Source organism: Mobula birostris, chromosome 6 (genome assembly GCF_030028105.1).
Source record: "Mobula birostris isolate sMobBir1 chromosome 6, sMobBir1.hap1, whole genome shotgun sequence".
Lineage (NCBI taxonomy): Eukaryota > Metazoa > Chordata > Chondrichthyes > Myliobatiformes > Myliobatidae > Mobula > Mobula birostris.
The window spans coordinates 195,319,326-195,337,963 of record NC_092375.1 but is presented as its reverse complement, the minus strand read 5'-3'; the positions used below and the strand labels follow the sequence as shown (position 1 = coordinate 195,337,963).

Sequence of the window (18,638 nt, the reverse complement as noted above, 5' to 3'; positions counted from 1 at the left end):
TTGCTTAGGTAATTGCTGAAAGTGTGAGCTGATAAAATTGCAACCAAGAGAAAGGCAAGAATCTGGAACTTGATGGAACAGGGGAGAAACAGACAGAGAAAATTTGGAAATAAGCAGAGGAAAGAGTAGAAAGCACAAATCAGAATCAGTGAATTCAATATCACATCAGCTGCAGATTATGAAGGAGTTTCATTTTTACAGAAGTTCATATGTCTGTTTTGTCCATAAGTCCGAAAATATACGCAGATCATGTGATACAGTAACTACACCTCCATAGTAAATACCTCCTGATTACCTCCAATGTAATCACTGGTATTGATTAATACGTGTGGTTATTTACTGTCTCCCCCTGCCTCATTACAACAAGGTGAAATGATGATGTCTCACAGTGCATGGACTTTGGAGTATGAGCACAAGTCAATGCACCTCAATGGTCAGACAAAAAGTAAACATTTACTGGATGTGTGTTTTCCTGAAGTTGCCTATGACTCTTTCCCAGACAATTTCATGTTGTTAATTTGTCACTTTGTTTCACTCTTACCTCTTCTCATCTGCCTATCACCTCCCTCTGGTGTCCCTATTCCTTCCCTTTCTCTCCTTTCTCCCATGGTCCACTCTCCTCCTGTCAGAATCCTCCTACAGCCTTTCACCTTTTCCACCAATCATCTCCCAGGTTCTCACTTCATCTCCCCTCCCCCAGCTGCCTACCTCCCCCTCACTGGGTCTCACCAATCACCTTGTAGCTTGAGCCTCTTCCCCTCCCCACATATTTTTGTTCAGGCTTCTTCCCCTTCCTTTCCAGTCCTGATGAAGGATTTCATCCCGAAACCTCGACTGTTTACTCTTTTCCACAAATACTGCCTGGCCTGCTGAGTTCCTCCAGATTTTGGGTGTGTTACTCTGGATTTCCAGCATCTGCAGACTCTCGTGTTTATCCCTTTGTTAGTATTTTATTTAGATGTGAGAGAAGAAGAGAGATAGTTAAAATTATTGCTAACAAAATTATGAGTCAATGTATGAAAATGGGTTATTTACTGGAGTTACAGAACGTTCAGACTTCTGCACAGAAACAGTTGTGAATAGTTTTAACTCAAATAATAACAGGCAGAATATATTAAGGAGCAGTCAAAAACATTTATCATTCAAGAGTCTGAAGACAGAAAGGTACAGCAAGGTTACTTACAGCATTAACGTAGAACGAACAATTGACTGATTGAAGAAGGACGGTCTAATTCATCAGTGGAATCACTCTCACCCGCAGAGTTGATCAGAAGGCTGCTCATCAGAGGGAAAACGCATCAAATCATGTTTCCCCCCGAAACATGTCTAAGGGCATCTCCCATGGCTCTGCATTTCCTAGCAACTCTATCAGTGTTCCAGTAAACCATGGAAAGAATTACAAAATGAAGCCACCTACTGAGATTCCAAATGAAATTCATGTAAGTTTCAGCTTTTTCAGTGTGATATTCTATGAATTGTAAGTAATCTATCCCAGAGTGATTGTGATGACAGTGACTTTTACTCAATTTCATTTCAATGCATTTGCGAGTACAGCAAGAACTCTTTCAGAACGCTGAGTCATAGAGTCACAGAAAGGGACAGCATGGAAACAGTCCATAAGGTCAGGGTTAAGCCAGTTAAACTGCCTACTCCCATCGACCAGCACTGGGTCATAGTCCTCCATATCCCTACCGTCCATTCACACTTCCCCTAAACGTTCAACTCGAGTTCGCGTGCACCACCTGTGCTGGCAACTCATTCCACACTCTCACAACCCTCATATTTCACTAAAACTTTTGACCCTTTCACCCTTAACTCATGGTCTCCAGATGTCCCACCAGCTTCAGTAGAAAAAGCCTGCTTGCATGACAAATGAGACAGGACAGGTGACAGAAGTCTGTATTGGGAAACACTTTGCATCTAGTTGTCATGATACCATTAATTTCAAGGTAATTATGGAAAAGGGTAGGTCTGGTCTGTGGGTTGATATTCTAAATTGACGAAAGATCAATTTTAATGGTTTCAGAAATGATCTGGCAAGTGTGGATTGGGATTGTTTTCTAGCAAATGGGAAGCCTTCAAGGTAAAAGTTTGAGAGTACAAAGCTTGAATGTTGTTGTCAGAATAAAAGGCAAGGTCTAACTTGTTTAGGCAACCCTGGTGTTCAATAGTTATTGAGATCCTGGTTAAGAAGAAGCTGGTGCATAGCAGATACAAATAGGCAGGAACAAAGAGGTATTTGAGTATGAGAAATGCAAGATATCACTTCGAAGGAAATCAGGAGCAGTAAAAGAAGACATGCGGTTCCTCCAGCAGAAAAGGTGCAGAATTTAAAGGGCTTCTGCCGGTATATTGAGAGCAAAAGGGTAGCAAGGGACAAAATTGATCTTCTGGAAGATCAGAGTTGCAATCTATGCCTGGAGCTGGAGGAGATCCTAAGTGAATTTTTTGCGTTTTTTATTTACTCGGCGGGTGAACACAGAGTCTATAGAAGTGAGGCAATGCAGGAGTGAGGTTAGTGGACCCAATACAGATCACAGAGGAGGAGGTGTTTGCTGTCTTGAGGCAAATTAGAGTGGATAAATCCACAGGGCATGACATTATGTTCTCTTGGAACCTGTGGGAGGCTTGTGCAGAAATTGCAGAGACTCTAGCAGAGATATTTAAATCATCCCTAGCCATGGGTAAGGTGTTGGAGGATTGCTAATGTTATCGTACTGTTTAAGAAAGGCTGTGAACATAAACCGGGAAATTATAGGCTAGTGAGTCTGACATCAGAAGTGGGAAAGTTATTGGAAAGTATTCTAAGGGATCATATATTTAAGTATTTGAATAGACAGGGACTGATTAGGGATAGTCAGTATAGCTTTGTGCGTGGCAGGTCATGTCTAATCAATCTTAGAGAGGCTTTCAAGGAAGTTACCAGGAAAGTTGATGGAGGCAAGGCAGTTGATGTTGCTTAGAAAGTCTTTTGACAAGGTCCAAAATGTGGTCCCTAAGCCCATTAAACATAGGAGAAGAATTAGGTCATTCAGCCCATCGAGTCGGCTCCACAATTCTATCAGACCTGATCACAGATCCCACTCAACCCTATACACCTGCCTTCTCGCCAGATCCTTTGATGCCTGACCGATCAGGAAACTATCAACTTCCACCTTGAATGTAAGACCATAAGACATAGGAGCAGAATTAGGCCATCTGGCCCATCGAGTCTGCTCCACCATTCAATCATGGCTCATCTTTTTTTTTTATCTCCTCCTCAACATGATTTCCGGCCTTCTGCCCATATACTCACGGACCTGGCCTCCACCACAGACTGTGGCAGAGCATTGCACAGATTTGCTACTCTCTAGCTAAAAAAAAATGCCTCCTTACCTCTGCTCAACAGGGTTGCCCCTCAATTTTGAGGCTGTGCTCTCTGGTTCTGGATACCTCCATCATAGGAAACATCCTCTCCATATCCACACTATCTAGTTCTTTCAACATTCAGTTTCAATGAACTCCCCGGCATTCCTCTAAATTCCGGTGAGTACATGCCCAAAGCTGCCAAATGCTTCTCATATTTTAACCCCTTCAGTCCTGGAATCATCCTCATTAACCCTCTCTGGACTCTCTCTAATGACAACACATCCGTTCTGAGATACGAGTCCCAAAACTGTTGACAATACTCAGCAGGTCTAGCCCAACTAGTGTCTTATAAAGCCTGAGCATTATCTCCTTGCTTTTATATTCTATTCCTCTTGAAAGGAATGCCAGCATTGCATTTGCCTTCTTTACCAGAGACTCAGTCTGTGGATTAACCTTCTGGGAGTCTTGCACGAGGACCCCTAAGTTCCTCTGCACCTCTGATGCGTGAACCTTCTCCACATTTAGATTATAGTCCGCACTATTGTTCCTTTTACCAAAATGGACAAGCATGTTCAATCACTTGGCATTCAAGATGAGGTAGTAAACTGCATTAGACCTCGGCTTCATGGAAGAAGCCAGAGAATGGGTATAGATAGTTGCCTTTCTGATTGGAGGCCTGTGACTAGTGGTGTGCCACAGGGATCAGTGCTGGGTCCATTGTCTGTCATCCATATCAATGATCTGGATGATAATGTGGTAAACTAGATCAGCAAATTTGCAGATGACACCAAGATTGAGGGCCTAGTTTACAGCGAGGAACACGATCAAAGTTTGCTGTAGGATTTGGTCCAGCTGGTGAAATGGGTGAGGAAATGGCATATGGAATTTATTGCAGACAAGTGTAAAGTATTGTACTTTGGTAGGACAACCAGGTTAGGTCTTACACAGTGAGCAGTAGGGCACTGAGGAGTGCAGTGGAATAGAGGGATTTGGGAATACGGATCCATAATACATTGAAAGTGGGCTGACAGGTAGATAGGGTCATAACAAAAATCAATGTATTGAGTACAAGACTTGGGATGTTATGTTGAAGCTATTTAAGTCATTGATCAGGTCTAATTTGAAGTATCGTATCCAGTTTTGGTCATCTGCCTACAAGAAATATGTAAGTAAGATTGAAAGATTGTAGAAAAAAATTATGAAGATTTTACTGGGACCTGAGGGCCTGAATTACAAAGAAAGGAAGAATATATTAGGACTTAAAATCCCTGGAGAGTAAAAGAAGAATGTAGATAGGGTAAATACAGGTAGGCTTTTTCCACTGAGGTTGGGTGAAACTAGAACTAGAGGCCATAGGTTACTGGAGAAAGATGAAATATCTAAGGGGAACATGGAGGAATTCTTCACTCAGAGGTTGGAGAGCATGTGGAACAAGCTGCCAGCTCAAGTGTTGAATGTGTGGTTGATTTCAACATTTAAGAGAAACTTGGATAGGTACATAGATGGCCACGGTATGGAGGGCTGTTGGGGTGCTGGTCCATGGGACTAAGCAGATTAATGGTTTGGCATGGACTAGATGGGCTTGAAGGGTCTGTTTCTGTGCTGTAGTGTTCTATGACTCTCTGAATCTTTAAGTATGATGTTATTCCAAAAAATGCCTTTGGCATAATGAACCTGGAATAAGATATGAATTTTCTTGGAGAAGATACTATCTGCTCAGTAAGACCACAGACCTGATCCCCTTTCTGGAAGGTGTAGTAACATGTTTAACTGTGGTACCCAGCTATAACTATGTCAGAAATGTCTTTAATCTCCTAACAACTTCTTAAATGTAGAAATAGAATACCTAAGATCCAGAAAAGTGCTGAAATAAATAAAATGGAAGTGTGTCAAATGCATCAAAGGAAGTTTTAACCTTTCCAGCATCTTCCAGATTTTATTCTATGTCAAAAGAATGTTGTTTTGTTTACACCCACATTATTAATATGGCAGTTGTAGAGGTCCAGATGCTGAAACTTTCTCACGGGTGAAATAAATACATTTTATAAATATATCGGGCAGGAAGCACAAGGAACTTTCACACACCTTTGTATAATTTTAGTTGCAATTTAACAGATATGAACATGAATTATTATTCTTGGCAGTTACAAATAATCGGGTAGGTCAGCCATGAGTCATAGCTGATGTTGCTGAGTAGCTTTGTTCACTTTATTCCAGTTACTTAGTCTCAGATATGCCCACCATTAAACATCCATTTTTATGTGAATCCTATCCTAACCTACCAAATTCTCTCCACATTCCCAACAGTTGCTTCTTCTTCACCCTCTACCCCTCCTCCCCATTACCATCATCCACAGATTCTACCACTTTTCTACATACCAGGAGCAGTTTGCAATGGCAAACTGAGCTGCTGATGTACATTGTGTGATGTAGTTGGAGGCCAGGATATCCCTAGGAAATCCACGCAGCCAGAACACTTCTCCTTTGTTTTGTTTCTTGCACCATTCTGTGTAAACTCCAAAGAACGCTGTGTGTGAAAACCCCAGGAGATCAGCCGTTTCTGGCATACTTAAGCCACCCCAACTGGCACCAACAATCATTCAACAGCCAGTCACTTAGATCACATTTCTTTCCCATTCTGGAGTTTGGTCTGAACAACCACTGAACCTCTTGCCCATGTCTGCATGCTTTTGTGCATCGAGTTGCTGCTACATGGTTGGCTGATTAGATATTAACAAGTAGATGTACAGGTGTACGGATAGGATAATGTGTAATTCATTCACAAACTACTGAGGATTACAAACCCTAATTTTCCATCAGTATTTCAAGAGGCAAGAGCTTATTTCTTGTGTTGCACTTCATTTTGCCAAATAATACTGTATATCCAAAATGATGTATGTTTCAAAATCTTTCATGGCATTTATGCACTGTTTCTTTAATAGTTGTGCAACATTATCTTTAGAATGTATTTCTTTGTTCTTATAACATTTTTGTCTGATTTGTTTAATTATAGAAAGATTTGAAAATGGATTCTGAGTGTGTAGTTAATACAATTCCACATGAAAATTACGTTGAACTGTGGCATTTGAGTGAGTCATCTCCTGGGAATCTCTCTGACTGGCAAAGTTTAAAATATCAGAACCAAGCAAATGAACAGGTAAACTGCAACTACATTATCACTTTCTCATTCAAGGCAACTTTATTGCTACAAAGATGTGAATTTGCATACTTTTCACTTTTTAACAATGCACAACTCTTCACTAACAAACTATGACAGAAATTAGATTAGATTATGAGGACACTCTGTCCTCGTTTATTGTCATTTAGAAATGCATGCATACATTAAGAAATGATGCAATATTCCTCCACAGTGATATCACAGAAAAACAGGACAAACCAAAGACTTAACACTGACAGAACCACATAATTACAACATATGGTTACAGCAGTGCAAAGCAATACCATAATTTGATAAAGAGCAGACCATGGGCACGGTAAAAAAAAAGTCTTAAAGTCCCGATCGACTCCTGAGTCCCCAATAGCAGGCGGCAAAAGGGAGAAACTCTGTCAATAGTTTGGAAAATATCTCATGTAGTGCATATTAATGTGAAAAAGTGCAGCTTAATGTGAAAAAGACTAAGGAGCTGGTGGTAGACCTGAGAAGAGCTAAGGTACCGGTGACCCCTGTTTCAATCCAGGGGGTCAGTGTGGACATGGTGGAGGATTTCAGATACCTGGGGATACGAATTGACAATAAATTGGACTGGTCAAAGAACACTGAGGCTGTCTACAAGAAGGGTCAGAGCCGTCTCTATTTCCTGAGGAGACTGAGGTCCTTTAACAGCTGCCGGATGATGCTGAGGATGTTCTATGAGTCTGTGGTGGCCAGTGCTATCATGTTTGCTGTTGTGTGCTGGGGCAGCAGGCTGAGGGTAGCAGACACCAACAGAATCAACAATCTCATTCGTAAGGCCAGTGATGTTGTGGGGATGAAACTGGACTCTCTGACGGTGGTGTCTGAAAAGAGGATGCTGTCTAAGTTGCATGCCATCTTGGTCAATGTCTCCCATCCACTACATAATGTACTGGTTGGGCACAGGAGTACATTCAGCCAGAGACTCATTCCTCCGAGATGCAGCACAGAGCGGCATAGGAAGTCATTCCTGCCTGTGGCCATCAAACTTTACAACTCCTCCCTTGGAGGGACAGACACCCTGAGCCGATAGGCTGGTCCTGGACTTATTTCATAATTTACTGGCGTAATTTACATATTACTATTTAACTATTTATGGTTCTATTACTATTTATTATTTATGGTGCAACTGTAACAAAAACCAATTTCCACCGGGATCAATAAAGTACGACTATGACTATTAATAATATGGCCTAGTAGTTAAGGTGTCAGTCTAGTGATCTGAACGTCGCTAGTTTGAGCCTCAGCTGAGGCAGCATGTTGTGTCCTTGAGCAAGGCACTTAACAACACATTGCTCTGCGACGACACCAGTGCCAAGCTGAATCAGCCTTCATGTCCTTCCCTTGGACAACATTGGTGGCGTGGAGAGGGGAGACTTGCAGCATGGACAACTGCCGGTCTTCCATACAACCTTGCCCAGGCTCGCACCCTGGAAACCTTCCAACCTTCTCACAAGACCAACGGATGCCTATAAAAAAGTGAATATCGGTTCCTTCACTTGATGAGTTGAGGAAAAACATTTAAGTGAATTTAAATCACACTGGTAAAATTGTTAATACCTTTTCTGGAAAAGAGATGTTGGGCCAAGACCTTTCATCAGGACTGGAGAGAAAAAGATGAGTCAGAGTAAGAAGGTGTGGGGAGGGGACAAAGAACCACAAGGTGATGGGTGAAACCAGTGGGGGGGGGGATGTGGGTGTGGAAACGTGCTTGGAAATTGATAGGTGAAAGAGATACAGGGCGGGAGAAGGAGGAATGTGATAGGAGAGTACAGAAGGCCTTGGAAGAAAGAAAAGGGGGAGAAGCTCCAGAGGGATGTGATAGGCAGATAAGGAGATAAGGTGAGAGAGGGAAAAGGGGATGGGAAATGGTGAGAGGGTGGGGGACATTACCAGAAGTTCTCGAGATCAACGTTCATGCCATCAGGTTGGAGACTACCCAGACGGAATATAAGGTGGTGTTCTTTCAACCCAAGTGTGCCCTTATCGCGACAGTAGAGGAGGCCATGGACTGGCATGTCAGAATGGGAATGAGAAGTGGAATTAAAATGGGTGGCCACTGGGAGATCCCACTTTTACTGGTGGACAGAGCGTAGGTGCTCAGTGAAGCCATTTCTCAATCTGTGTCAAGTTTCACCAATATACAGGAGGCCACACCAGGAGGACCGAATACAGTAGATGACCCCAACAGACTCACAGGTGAAGTGTCACCTCACCTGGAAGGACAGTTTGGGGGCCCTGAATAATGCTACACCTCCCCCTACACCTCCTCCCATTCAGGGCCCCGAATGGTCCTTCCAGGTGAGGTGACACTTCACCTGAGAATCTGTTGGGGTCCAGTGATGCTGGTGTGACCTCCTGTTTATTGATGAGACCCGACATAGGTTAGGAATGCACTTCGCCAAGCACCACCTTCTGCCCACCATAGAAGTGGGATCTCCCAGTGGCCACCCATTTTAATTCCACTTCCCATTCCCGTTCTGACACGTCAGTCCAAGGCATCCTCTACTGTCACGATGAAGCCACACCTTATAGTCCATCTGGGTAGCCTCCAAACTGAGTGCATGAACATCAATCCCTCGAACTTCTGGTAATGCCCCCATTCCCCATTTCCCTTTCCCTCTCTCACCTTATCTCCTTACCTGCCCTTCAACTCTCTCTGGTGCTCCCCCCACCCCTGCCTTTTCTTCCTTCCATGGTCTTTTGTCCTCTCCTATCAGATTCCCCCCTCTCCAGTCCTGTATCTCTTTCACCATTCAATTCGCAGCTCTTTACTTCACCCCTCCCCCTCAGTTTCACCCATCACCTTGTGTTTCACCCTCTCCTCCCCCCACACTCTTTCTTCTCATCTTTTTTCTCTAGTCTTGATGAAGGATCTCAGCCCAAAACATCGACTGTTTACACTTTTTCACAGACGCTGCCCGACCTGCTGAGCTCCTCCACCATTTTTGTGTGTTGTTTGGATTTCCAGCATCTGCAGGTTTTCTCTTGTTTGTATTGCCTTTTCTTCCTGCTTGTGAGGATTCCTTGAAGACCTACTTTTAGATGATTCATTCAATACGATGGGCTCATGACATTCACCAGCAATCCCTTCATCAATCATCACACAAACATGATCTTATCTTCACTAATGGTTGGTCTCTCATACTGGGCCCTCAAGATCACGTTCTGTAACACAATCTTCATTTGCAAAGCAGAGTTCGTATTATAGTAAATTACATTCTTTGACCCTTACTGATTCCTGGGAGTCCCTGTGTCCATGTTCACATTTAAGACCTTCTGTGTTCTGAGCTATAATTATCATTTTGATACTCATTACTAATTATTTTTAAACAATTGTACAGAACTAATGTTTTTTTTATTTTCATAGAAACATTGAAAACCTACAGCACAATACAGGCCCTCCGGCCACAAAGCTGTGCCGAATATGTACTTACCTTAGAAGTTACTTAGCCCGCTAGGTTACTTAACCCATAGCCCGCTATTTTTCTGAGCTCCGTGTACCTGTCCAGGAGTCTCTTAAAAGACCTTATCGTATCCGCCTCCACCACTGTCGCCAGCAGCCCATTCCACACGCTCACCACATGGGAAAAAAAAATACTTACCCAAAGCTAAATCCAAATGATTTAGTTTCCTGTGTGTTGTTTTGTGACTGTATATGGTGAATTAGGCTGCCCTTCAGCTATTTCATGATACCTGTACAGGACAAGAATATTGAGAATGGATGATATTGACCACACAAATTCAATCATAAGACCATAAGATATAGGAACAGAATTTGGCCATTTGGCCTATCAAGTCTGCTTCATCAGTTCATCCTATCTGATCTATTTTTTCTCTCAGACCCAATGTCTTGCCTTCTTCCCATATCCCTTCATGCACTGATTAATCAAGAAATCTATCAACCTCTGCCTTAAATATATCCGTTGACGTGGCTTCCACAGCTGCCTGTGGCAGCGGATTCCTCGGGTTCACCATTTTTTGGCTAAAGGAATTCCTCCTCATCTCCATTCTAAATGGATGTCCCTCTATTCTGAGTCTGTGTCCTAGGCTCTCCCACCATAGGACACATCCTCTCCATATCCTCTCTATCGAGGCCTTTCAACATTAAATAGGTCTCAGTGAGGTCCCCCCTCATTCTTTTGAATTCCAATGAGTTCAGGCCCAGAGCTATCAAATGCTCCTTATATGACATTCATTTCAATTCCAGAATCATTTTCATGAGCCTCCTCTGAACCCTTTCCGTGGTCAGCACATCTTTTCTTAGATAAACAGCCCAACACTGCTCACAATACTCCAAGTGAGGCCTCACCACTGTTTTAAAAAGCCTCAACATTACATCTTTGCTTTTATATTCTAGTCCTCTTGAAATGAATGCTAATATTGCATTTGCCTTCCTCACCATTGACTCAACCTGAAAATTAAGCTTTAGGGATAGATTTGTGATATCACTTCTGAGAGTGCAACATTTCTGATACATCATTATTAAGTACATTTTGTTGGATCCTGACTTGTAGTTTTAATAATCCTCCTTTACTCTTTAACGCTACTTCAAGTTATAGTAACGGTATTTTCCCCATATCTTCAGGCAGCTGTAATTTAGTTAGTGCATCAGATTACTGTATCTCTATTGTTTATTCTTCAGCATACACAGGGGCACACAATTTCTATGAAAAATCAAGCAACTGTACTATATTACTACTTTATATATGAGGAATATCAGATTATTTCTTCAAGGTATTTTCCTACAGCTATTTATATATGTGACGGTTACATTAATGAACTATTAGACATCGATGTGATTAAGTATTCACTTTCTAGATAAGTGTTCATGACTGAGTCTTGTAGGAGTATTAAGGTTAATTTTTAACCAAGTACTAACAATGGTGTATATTTTTAAGGTTACATGTTACAAAACCCTGCATTTTTACAATTTGTAAGAAGCCAGTAAATTAAGGGCATAAGGTGAATTGGTGAGTTTGGATATGAAAGATGGTGTTGAAAGATATTACTCAGTTTTGGAATCATAGTAAACAACAGCACAGAGACAGGCCCTTGGGCCCATCGATTCTGTGCTGAATTATCAAAACTGCCCATTTCCATCATGGACCATAGCCCTCCATATCCCTCCCATCCATATTTCGGCCCAATTCAATGGAAAAGTTCTCTGATTTCTTAAGTTTTTGTGAGCTTAGTGATAAATAGACATAAGGCTTATCAATCATTGTATTTTAAACATTATCCAGAAAGTTCCTGATTTATTTCCACTTTAATATCTAATTATTTCTTAAAAGAATCCAAAATCTTTTAACAACACTGCTTTTCTAAGAATTCAGTCCTCTACCTTGATTTTCCCATGTCCAATGGATTTAATTACATTTAACTTCTTTATAAAAACAAATTTGGGTTGAAGTAGTATAATTATCTAAATAATTTTTCCCATTTCCTTCTATACTTCTGTGTAAAATCATCTCTTACGTATCTCCTTTCTGACCAGAACGCCAAGTTTCTCCAGCTTATCTTTAGAACGCACACCACAGACATAAAGATTGAGTCTTGTGTCTCTTCCCCGTAGAACCTCCTGTGTTTCTTTTGTGAATCAAAGCTCATATATAGATACAGCACTTGAAGGTCTGACTAGAACACCGTACAGAATTCTGCTGACTTTTAGTACATTACTTCAGCTATATTTTTCAAAAATCTGGAACTTTTGATTGTTATTCGCTCAACATCTTGAGTGATGAGTCTGAGAATTTTAGGGGATTATCCAGAAATATTTCAATACATACAATGGAATTTTGTGTCGTAGCTCAGACTCTTTCCTATAGGTATTGTTTTGCAGTTGTCTGTGTTAAATTTCATATATAGTCACACGACATTTAAATAGATTTTGACGAATTTATTGAATATTGTTTGATTTCTGCAAAATCAAAAAATGGATTTTTATTACAAATTGCTAATCAAAGTTGCTCTTACTTGAAAATTAGTTTCCAGAGTTTTGAAGTGATGCGATCCATGGCGTGATGATAAATTATGCTTCGCAGTAGTAGTGAGTGGTTAAGGACAATCTTATTCATGTGGCATATAACCATTAGACGAACGCAATGGCAAAACACTTTTGAAGATTTCTGCAAAATCTTCAGGGAATGCATTTTATTTTTCTTGCTTGCCTTTTGAGTTAAAGGATAGTCTGTGAAATGAGGAAATGCAAAAAAAAAATCTGTGGTGAATTTAATTCTAAGTAATTGCTTAGGAATATTTTGAATCATTCAATAAATACTACTAGAACTATATCATAACATAAATTCAAAGTTCAACAGAAATTATCATCGAAGTACGTAAGCTTTATACAACCTTGAGATTCATCTCCTTACAGGCAGCCAGGAAACAAAGAAACCCAATAGAACCCATTTAAAAAAAACTGAAAACTTTCTACATAATTCTCTTGTTTCCAATATCTTATGATCTCATCCATATATTTTTAGAACACTTTGTTCGTATAGTAGTTCAACATGTAGCCTTATTTTTTAAAATCAACTGATAAATTTTATCATTGGTATATATTTTCAAAAATGCTTTGAAGCCCAATGTTCTGTCGCAATTCATTAGAATAACTGTACAGAGATGCATGAGCCTATCTGATACTGACCTTGTATTGTCATCGGAAGGAGACTGAATTGGAAGTCGGGAAATGTGCAACATGCAGGAAATTTAATCCTTCTGATCTGGAACTTTGATAGTAAAGTATAGAGCCTTATCACATTTACTTAATTCAACTGTGGTTCATTTAATACCAAGTTGACGGACTGAAGTATGGCTTCTGCAAGGAGGCACATAAGAAATGTGATTTTTGTTTTCTCCTTTTAAACAATAGTGGGAAAAAATGTTCAGTGCTTTTTGTTTTAAACGTTATCTGTAGGAAATCCATAAAAAGGTTCTCTGCTATATAATTTGGGTGCATTTGATTGCTTTTAACTGACAATTATGATGCAAAAACTACTGAGATGGATTTGAATTATGTAAATTCAAACAGTTAAGAATATCTTATAATTAATTCTGACCTGTGTCAGGTTGTCTCCTTCATCTTGAAAAATCCATTTTGCCTCACTCTGTTTTAGTGTTTCACTCTGCAAAATGAGCTTTGTGTATCAATTAATCATGAGAGAATGGCACTTTGCAGTTTGAAAGGCATCCATTTTACTCAGCTTTTTATATGTTCTGCTGCAATAACAATATAACAGAACTACAACATTTTCAGAGTAATAAATGATTATCTCCAAAAATTTGGAAAAAAATTAAGAAATTGATTTTTATTAAAAATTGATAATCAAAATTGTTGTTACTTGAAAATTAGTTTCCTGAGTTTTGAGGTGATGTGATCCATGGCATGATGATAAATTATGCTTCACAGTAGAAGTGAGTGGTTAAGGACAATCTTATTTATGTGTCATATAACCGTTAGACGAAGGCAGTGCAAACCACTTCTGAAGAAAAATTTGCCAAGAACAATCATGGTCATGAGACCATGATCGCCTACATCATACAACACGGCACATAATGATTATGATGTAACCATTAGTCTTTAATAGTATAAAATTATAAGTGTATTCTACAAGATTTTAAATTCTTTACTAAAATGCAGATTACTGTCCATTTATTCAGGACAGAGATGAGGAGAAACTGCTTTTCCCAGAGAGTGGTGAATCTATGGAATTCTCTGCCCAGGGAAGCAGTTGAGGCTTCTTCACTAAATATGTTTAAGAAACAGTTTGACAGGTTTTTACATTGTAAGGGAATTAAGGGATATGGGGAAAAGGCAGGTAGATGGAGCTGAGTTTACAGACAGATCAGCCATGATCTTATTGAATGGCGGGGCAGGCTCGATGGGCCAGATGGCCTACTCCTACTCCTGCTCCTATTTCTTACGTTCTTGTATTAGGCTTTCCCATTCATCTCTTTTATCTGCGTTTTATGTGTGCCTTATGGGAACAGACACTTTGACCAGAATCTCCTAATTGAGAGCGTAACATGACGTTATCCTTGTTCACAAAACAACTGAGCAGATATTACTGGAAATGTCTGCTTCTTGGCTACCTCAAAATAGTAGGAAACAGAGCAACATACGAAGATTTTATTCTAACCTGGTAAGTGTAGATAAAAACAAATTAAATAATGTCCCTGGACTCCTCTCGTCCCATGATGAGACCGCCCTCAGGGTGGAGGAGAAACACCTCATATTCTGTCTGGTACCCCATTCTTGTTACAACATGTCAGTCCATCTTGTACCATGATGAGGCCATCCTTATATTCCATCTGGGAAGCCTCCAGCGTAAAGGCACGAATATCATTTCTTTCCTTCCAGTAAAAATATTCTTCCTTCCCCCTTGCCTCTTCTTCCATTCATCATTCTGGCCTCTCACCTGCCTATCTCCTCTCCTGGGTCCCCTAACTTCTCCGCTTTTTCCTACAGTCCACTCTCCTCTCCTATCAGATTCCTTCATCTCCAGCCCTTTATCTTTCCCACCTACCTGGCTTCACCTTTCTCCCTCTAGCCAGTCACCTTCCCCTCCCCACCCCCACCTTTTTATTCTGGCTTCTTCCCCCTTTCTGCTCCCTGAAGAACAGTCTCAGCCTGAAATGTTGACCGTTCATTCATTTCCAAAGATGCTACCTGGCCTGCTGAGTTCCTCCAGCATTTTGTGTATTTTGCTCTGGATTTCCAGCAGCAGCACAATCTCTTGTATTTAAGAACTAATGTCTGTCAGTTTAGACTGGCTGCAAGGAACCAAATTGTACAGCCTCAGTATAATGGTGCCCCAAGTTTGAGAGAGTAAGCTAGAATCCTCACTTACTGAGATGCAAACATTGGACTTACACACATAAACGATATTGACTTAAGTGCACCACCAGGCCCGAGGATTGGTCTTGTGATAACAGACGGGTATAGGGTGACTTCAGATTGCAATATGACTATGTGATGTGCGCTCTGATAGCTCCATCTGTTATTACTGGAATTACACTACAGTGGGTAATCAATATGGACAGGTCTCAGTGGCAGCAGCAAAGCCTGTGAACTGTGAATCAGTAACCCTGCATTATGTGATTCATTGATATCTCTATGAAAATCTTCCAATAAAGGGCATGAGAGATCCTGGAGTGCATTTTATATCCTTACCCAAGAGTTGTGACCATATATCCAAGTATTCTTATATTACTTGGAAAATATAGCTATGGGTGGAATGGTTTCCGTGATATCGTGTATGTATATTTGTATGGAATTTTCTCATGCATATAAAATTTAAATGTCTATTTCAATCTTAAGATTCAATGTAAAGACCACTTGAGCTAACTTATGCTAATTGTGGCCAGCAGATTACCAGAGAACTGGCGGCTCTATCTGTTTTAGATTATGAGAACACTCAGTCCTCGTTTATTGTCATTTAGAAATGCATGCATGCATTAAGAAATGATACAATGTTCCTCCAGAGTGATATCACAGAAAAACAGGACAAACCAAAGACTAACACAGACAGAACCACATAATTATAACATATAGTTACAGCAGTGCAAAGCAATACCGTAATTTGGAAAAGAACAGACCGTGGGCACGGTAAAAAAAAAAGTCTCAAAGTCCCGATCGACTCCCGAGTCCCCGATAGCAGGCAGCAAAAGAGAGAAACTCCCTGCCATAAACCTCCAGTCACCGACAACTGTCGAAGCATTGGAAGCACCCGACCACAGCCAACACAGAGTCTGCCTGCCCGAAAACTTCGAACCTCCGACCAGCCCCTCAGATACAGCCTCCCGAGTGCCATCCTCCGCCGAGAGAATTCGACTTCGTCCTGGCCGCTGAAACAAGCAAAGCCGAGGATTCGGGGCCTCCTGCTCCGGAGATTCCAGTTACCACACAGTAGCAGCGTTAGCGGAGCAGGCATTTCAGAAGTTTCTCCAGATGTTCCTCCGTACTCTCACGTCCGTCTCCATCAAATCAGGATTGTGCATGGTCCCCTACTTGACAAATAACAAACATCATCACCGGAGTGGCCGCGCGCGCTGCGTCGCGTCGCCATCTTCTCCTCCTCCTCCTTTATATATGTGCCCTACTCTGTACAAAGCAGTGTGGAAGTATAGAACATAATTCAAATTAAGTTTATTATCTGAGTACATATATGTCACCATATACAACCCTGAGATACATTTTCTGCAGGTATACTCAATAAATCTATGATATAATAATAGTCATAATAAAATCAATGAAAGACCGCACCAGCTTTGGGGTTCAAGCAGTGTGCCAAAGACAAAAATAAATAAATAAACAATAAATATCAAGAACATGAAGTGAAGATTCTTTGAAAGTGATTCCATTAGTTGTGAGGACAGTTCAGTGATGGGGCAAGTGAAGTTATTCCCTTTAGTTCAAGAGCCTGATGGTTGAGGGTTAACAATTGTTCCTGAACCTGGTGCCAGTGAGTCTTGAGGCTCTTGTGCCTTCTTCCTGATGGCAGTAGTGAGAAGAGTGTTTCGGGTGGATGCTGTTTTCCTGCAACAATGCTCTATGTAGATGGGCTCAAAGGTAGATACCATCACAACTGACCCTTTTCACTCTAGGCTGGTCCCTGTCATGACTTTCAATACTTTAATGAATTTCAGCTAATGTTTCATTGTTATCTATTTCCTTATTAATTTTAAGAACTGTTGACAAAATATTAAAGAACAGATGCTCTCAGAAGACCATTAAGGTGGTCCATGGCCTGACCCTCACATTCTTCATCCTGGTGTGAACAGCTTTCTGAGCAGCTCCTCGAACTTGCTGGGGTCCGGCCAGGACTGAGCTGTCTCGAGTATGAGTTTGGTGACTGATTCATTGCAAACCTCTGCTTTTAGAATATGAATACCAAAGACGCCTGCAGGATGTCTATAAACAATGTATAGTGTTAGCGAACATTGACAAAAACCTAGGACTTCCCTTTGATGACAGCAAAAAGCTAAAGTGGACTTGAAAGAGTCAAACATTACAGCTTATACTCTTGCCTTCACAACTGTAATGGCAAGTGTTAAGTGGACTGTGAGAAGAACTGTGTAAAGTTTGCTGAAGAACTCCACAATAATAGCCTAAATTGTATTCCCAAATGCCCATGACTCAAGGACATCCCACAGTCACATCTCTTGCAGCTTCCAAATGAGACTAATTGCTCCTCAGTGAAACAAGTGAACCATTCCACACAGATCTCAGTCCTGCTGAGGTACAACCTAATCATCCAGAATATGCCCCAACAGTCTGAAGCTCTGCCTCGTGTATCACAGAGGGTAGATCGCTGTGGGAGGAGCGTTGGACAGGTAGCAGATAATGAGTGCCAGACACACCCATCCCTGAGACACCAGACACCAGACAAGATTATTTGTTTTTCAAACAATTGGTTTATTGATCATCACTGAATGTCTCTCTGGTGCATCCTGCTCCCGCCCCCCTCCCTTCCCAATTTCCCAACCATGATTCCCTCTCCCTGCTCCCCTTCCCACTCTCAATCCACAATAGAGACCTATAACAGAATTACGTTTGTCATTACTCACATGTCATGAAATTTGCTTTTTTTGCAGAAGAGCAGCAGTACAACACAATACATAAAATTACTACAAAATTCTTAGGTACACATAAAGCAACACACACAAAATGCTGGTGGAACTCAGCAAGTCAGTCAACATCTACGGAAATGACTAGATAACTGAGGTTTCAGGCTGAGTCCCTTCTTTGGGACTGAGAAACAAGATGCCAGAATTAGAAGGTGGAGGGAGGGGAAATAGGCTAGCTGGAGGGTGACAGGTGAAGCCAGGTGGGAAAGGTCAAGGGCTAGAGAGGGAGAACTGCATATGTGCCTGAGACTTTTACACGGTACTGTGGCAAAATTTACTTGAAAATTGGTGGATAAAGACTGGGAATGTGAACCTATGTCCTCTGATCTGATCTGAAGCACTGTAAATTGATTCTATTACCATTAAAACAATTGGACTAGACACTAGAATACCACAGTACAGTACAGGCCCTTCGGCACTCGATTAGACTCAGTTGTGTTGCAATTGGTTTTATGTTGCAGCTCGG

The 18,638-nt window shown here is 41.1% G+C and overlaps 1 protein-coding gene across 5 annotated transcripts in view; it reads left to right on the top strand.

The window, feature by feature from the left end:
• nckap5l (NCK-associated protein 5-like) overlaps positions 1-18,638 on the top strand; it is a 607,033-nt gene that overhangs the window by 464,290 nt on the left and 124,105 nt on the right. For all 5 annotated transcript variants that reach the window (XM_072262144.1, XM_072262143.1, XM_072262141.1 and 2 more), the window contains 2 exons: positions 1,262-1,439; positions 6,362-6,505. In XM_072262144.1, the coding sequence (XP_072118245.1) occupies positions 1,262-1,439; positions 6,362-6,505 (322 nt within the window). The remainder of the gene's footprint in view (positions 1-1,261; positions 1,440-6,361; positions 6,506-18,638) is intronic.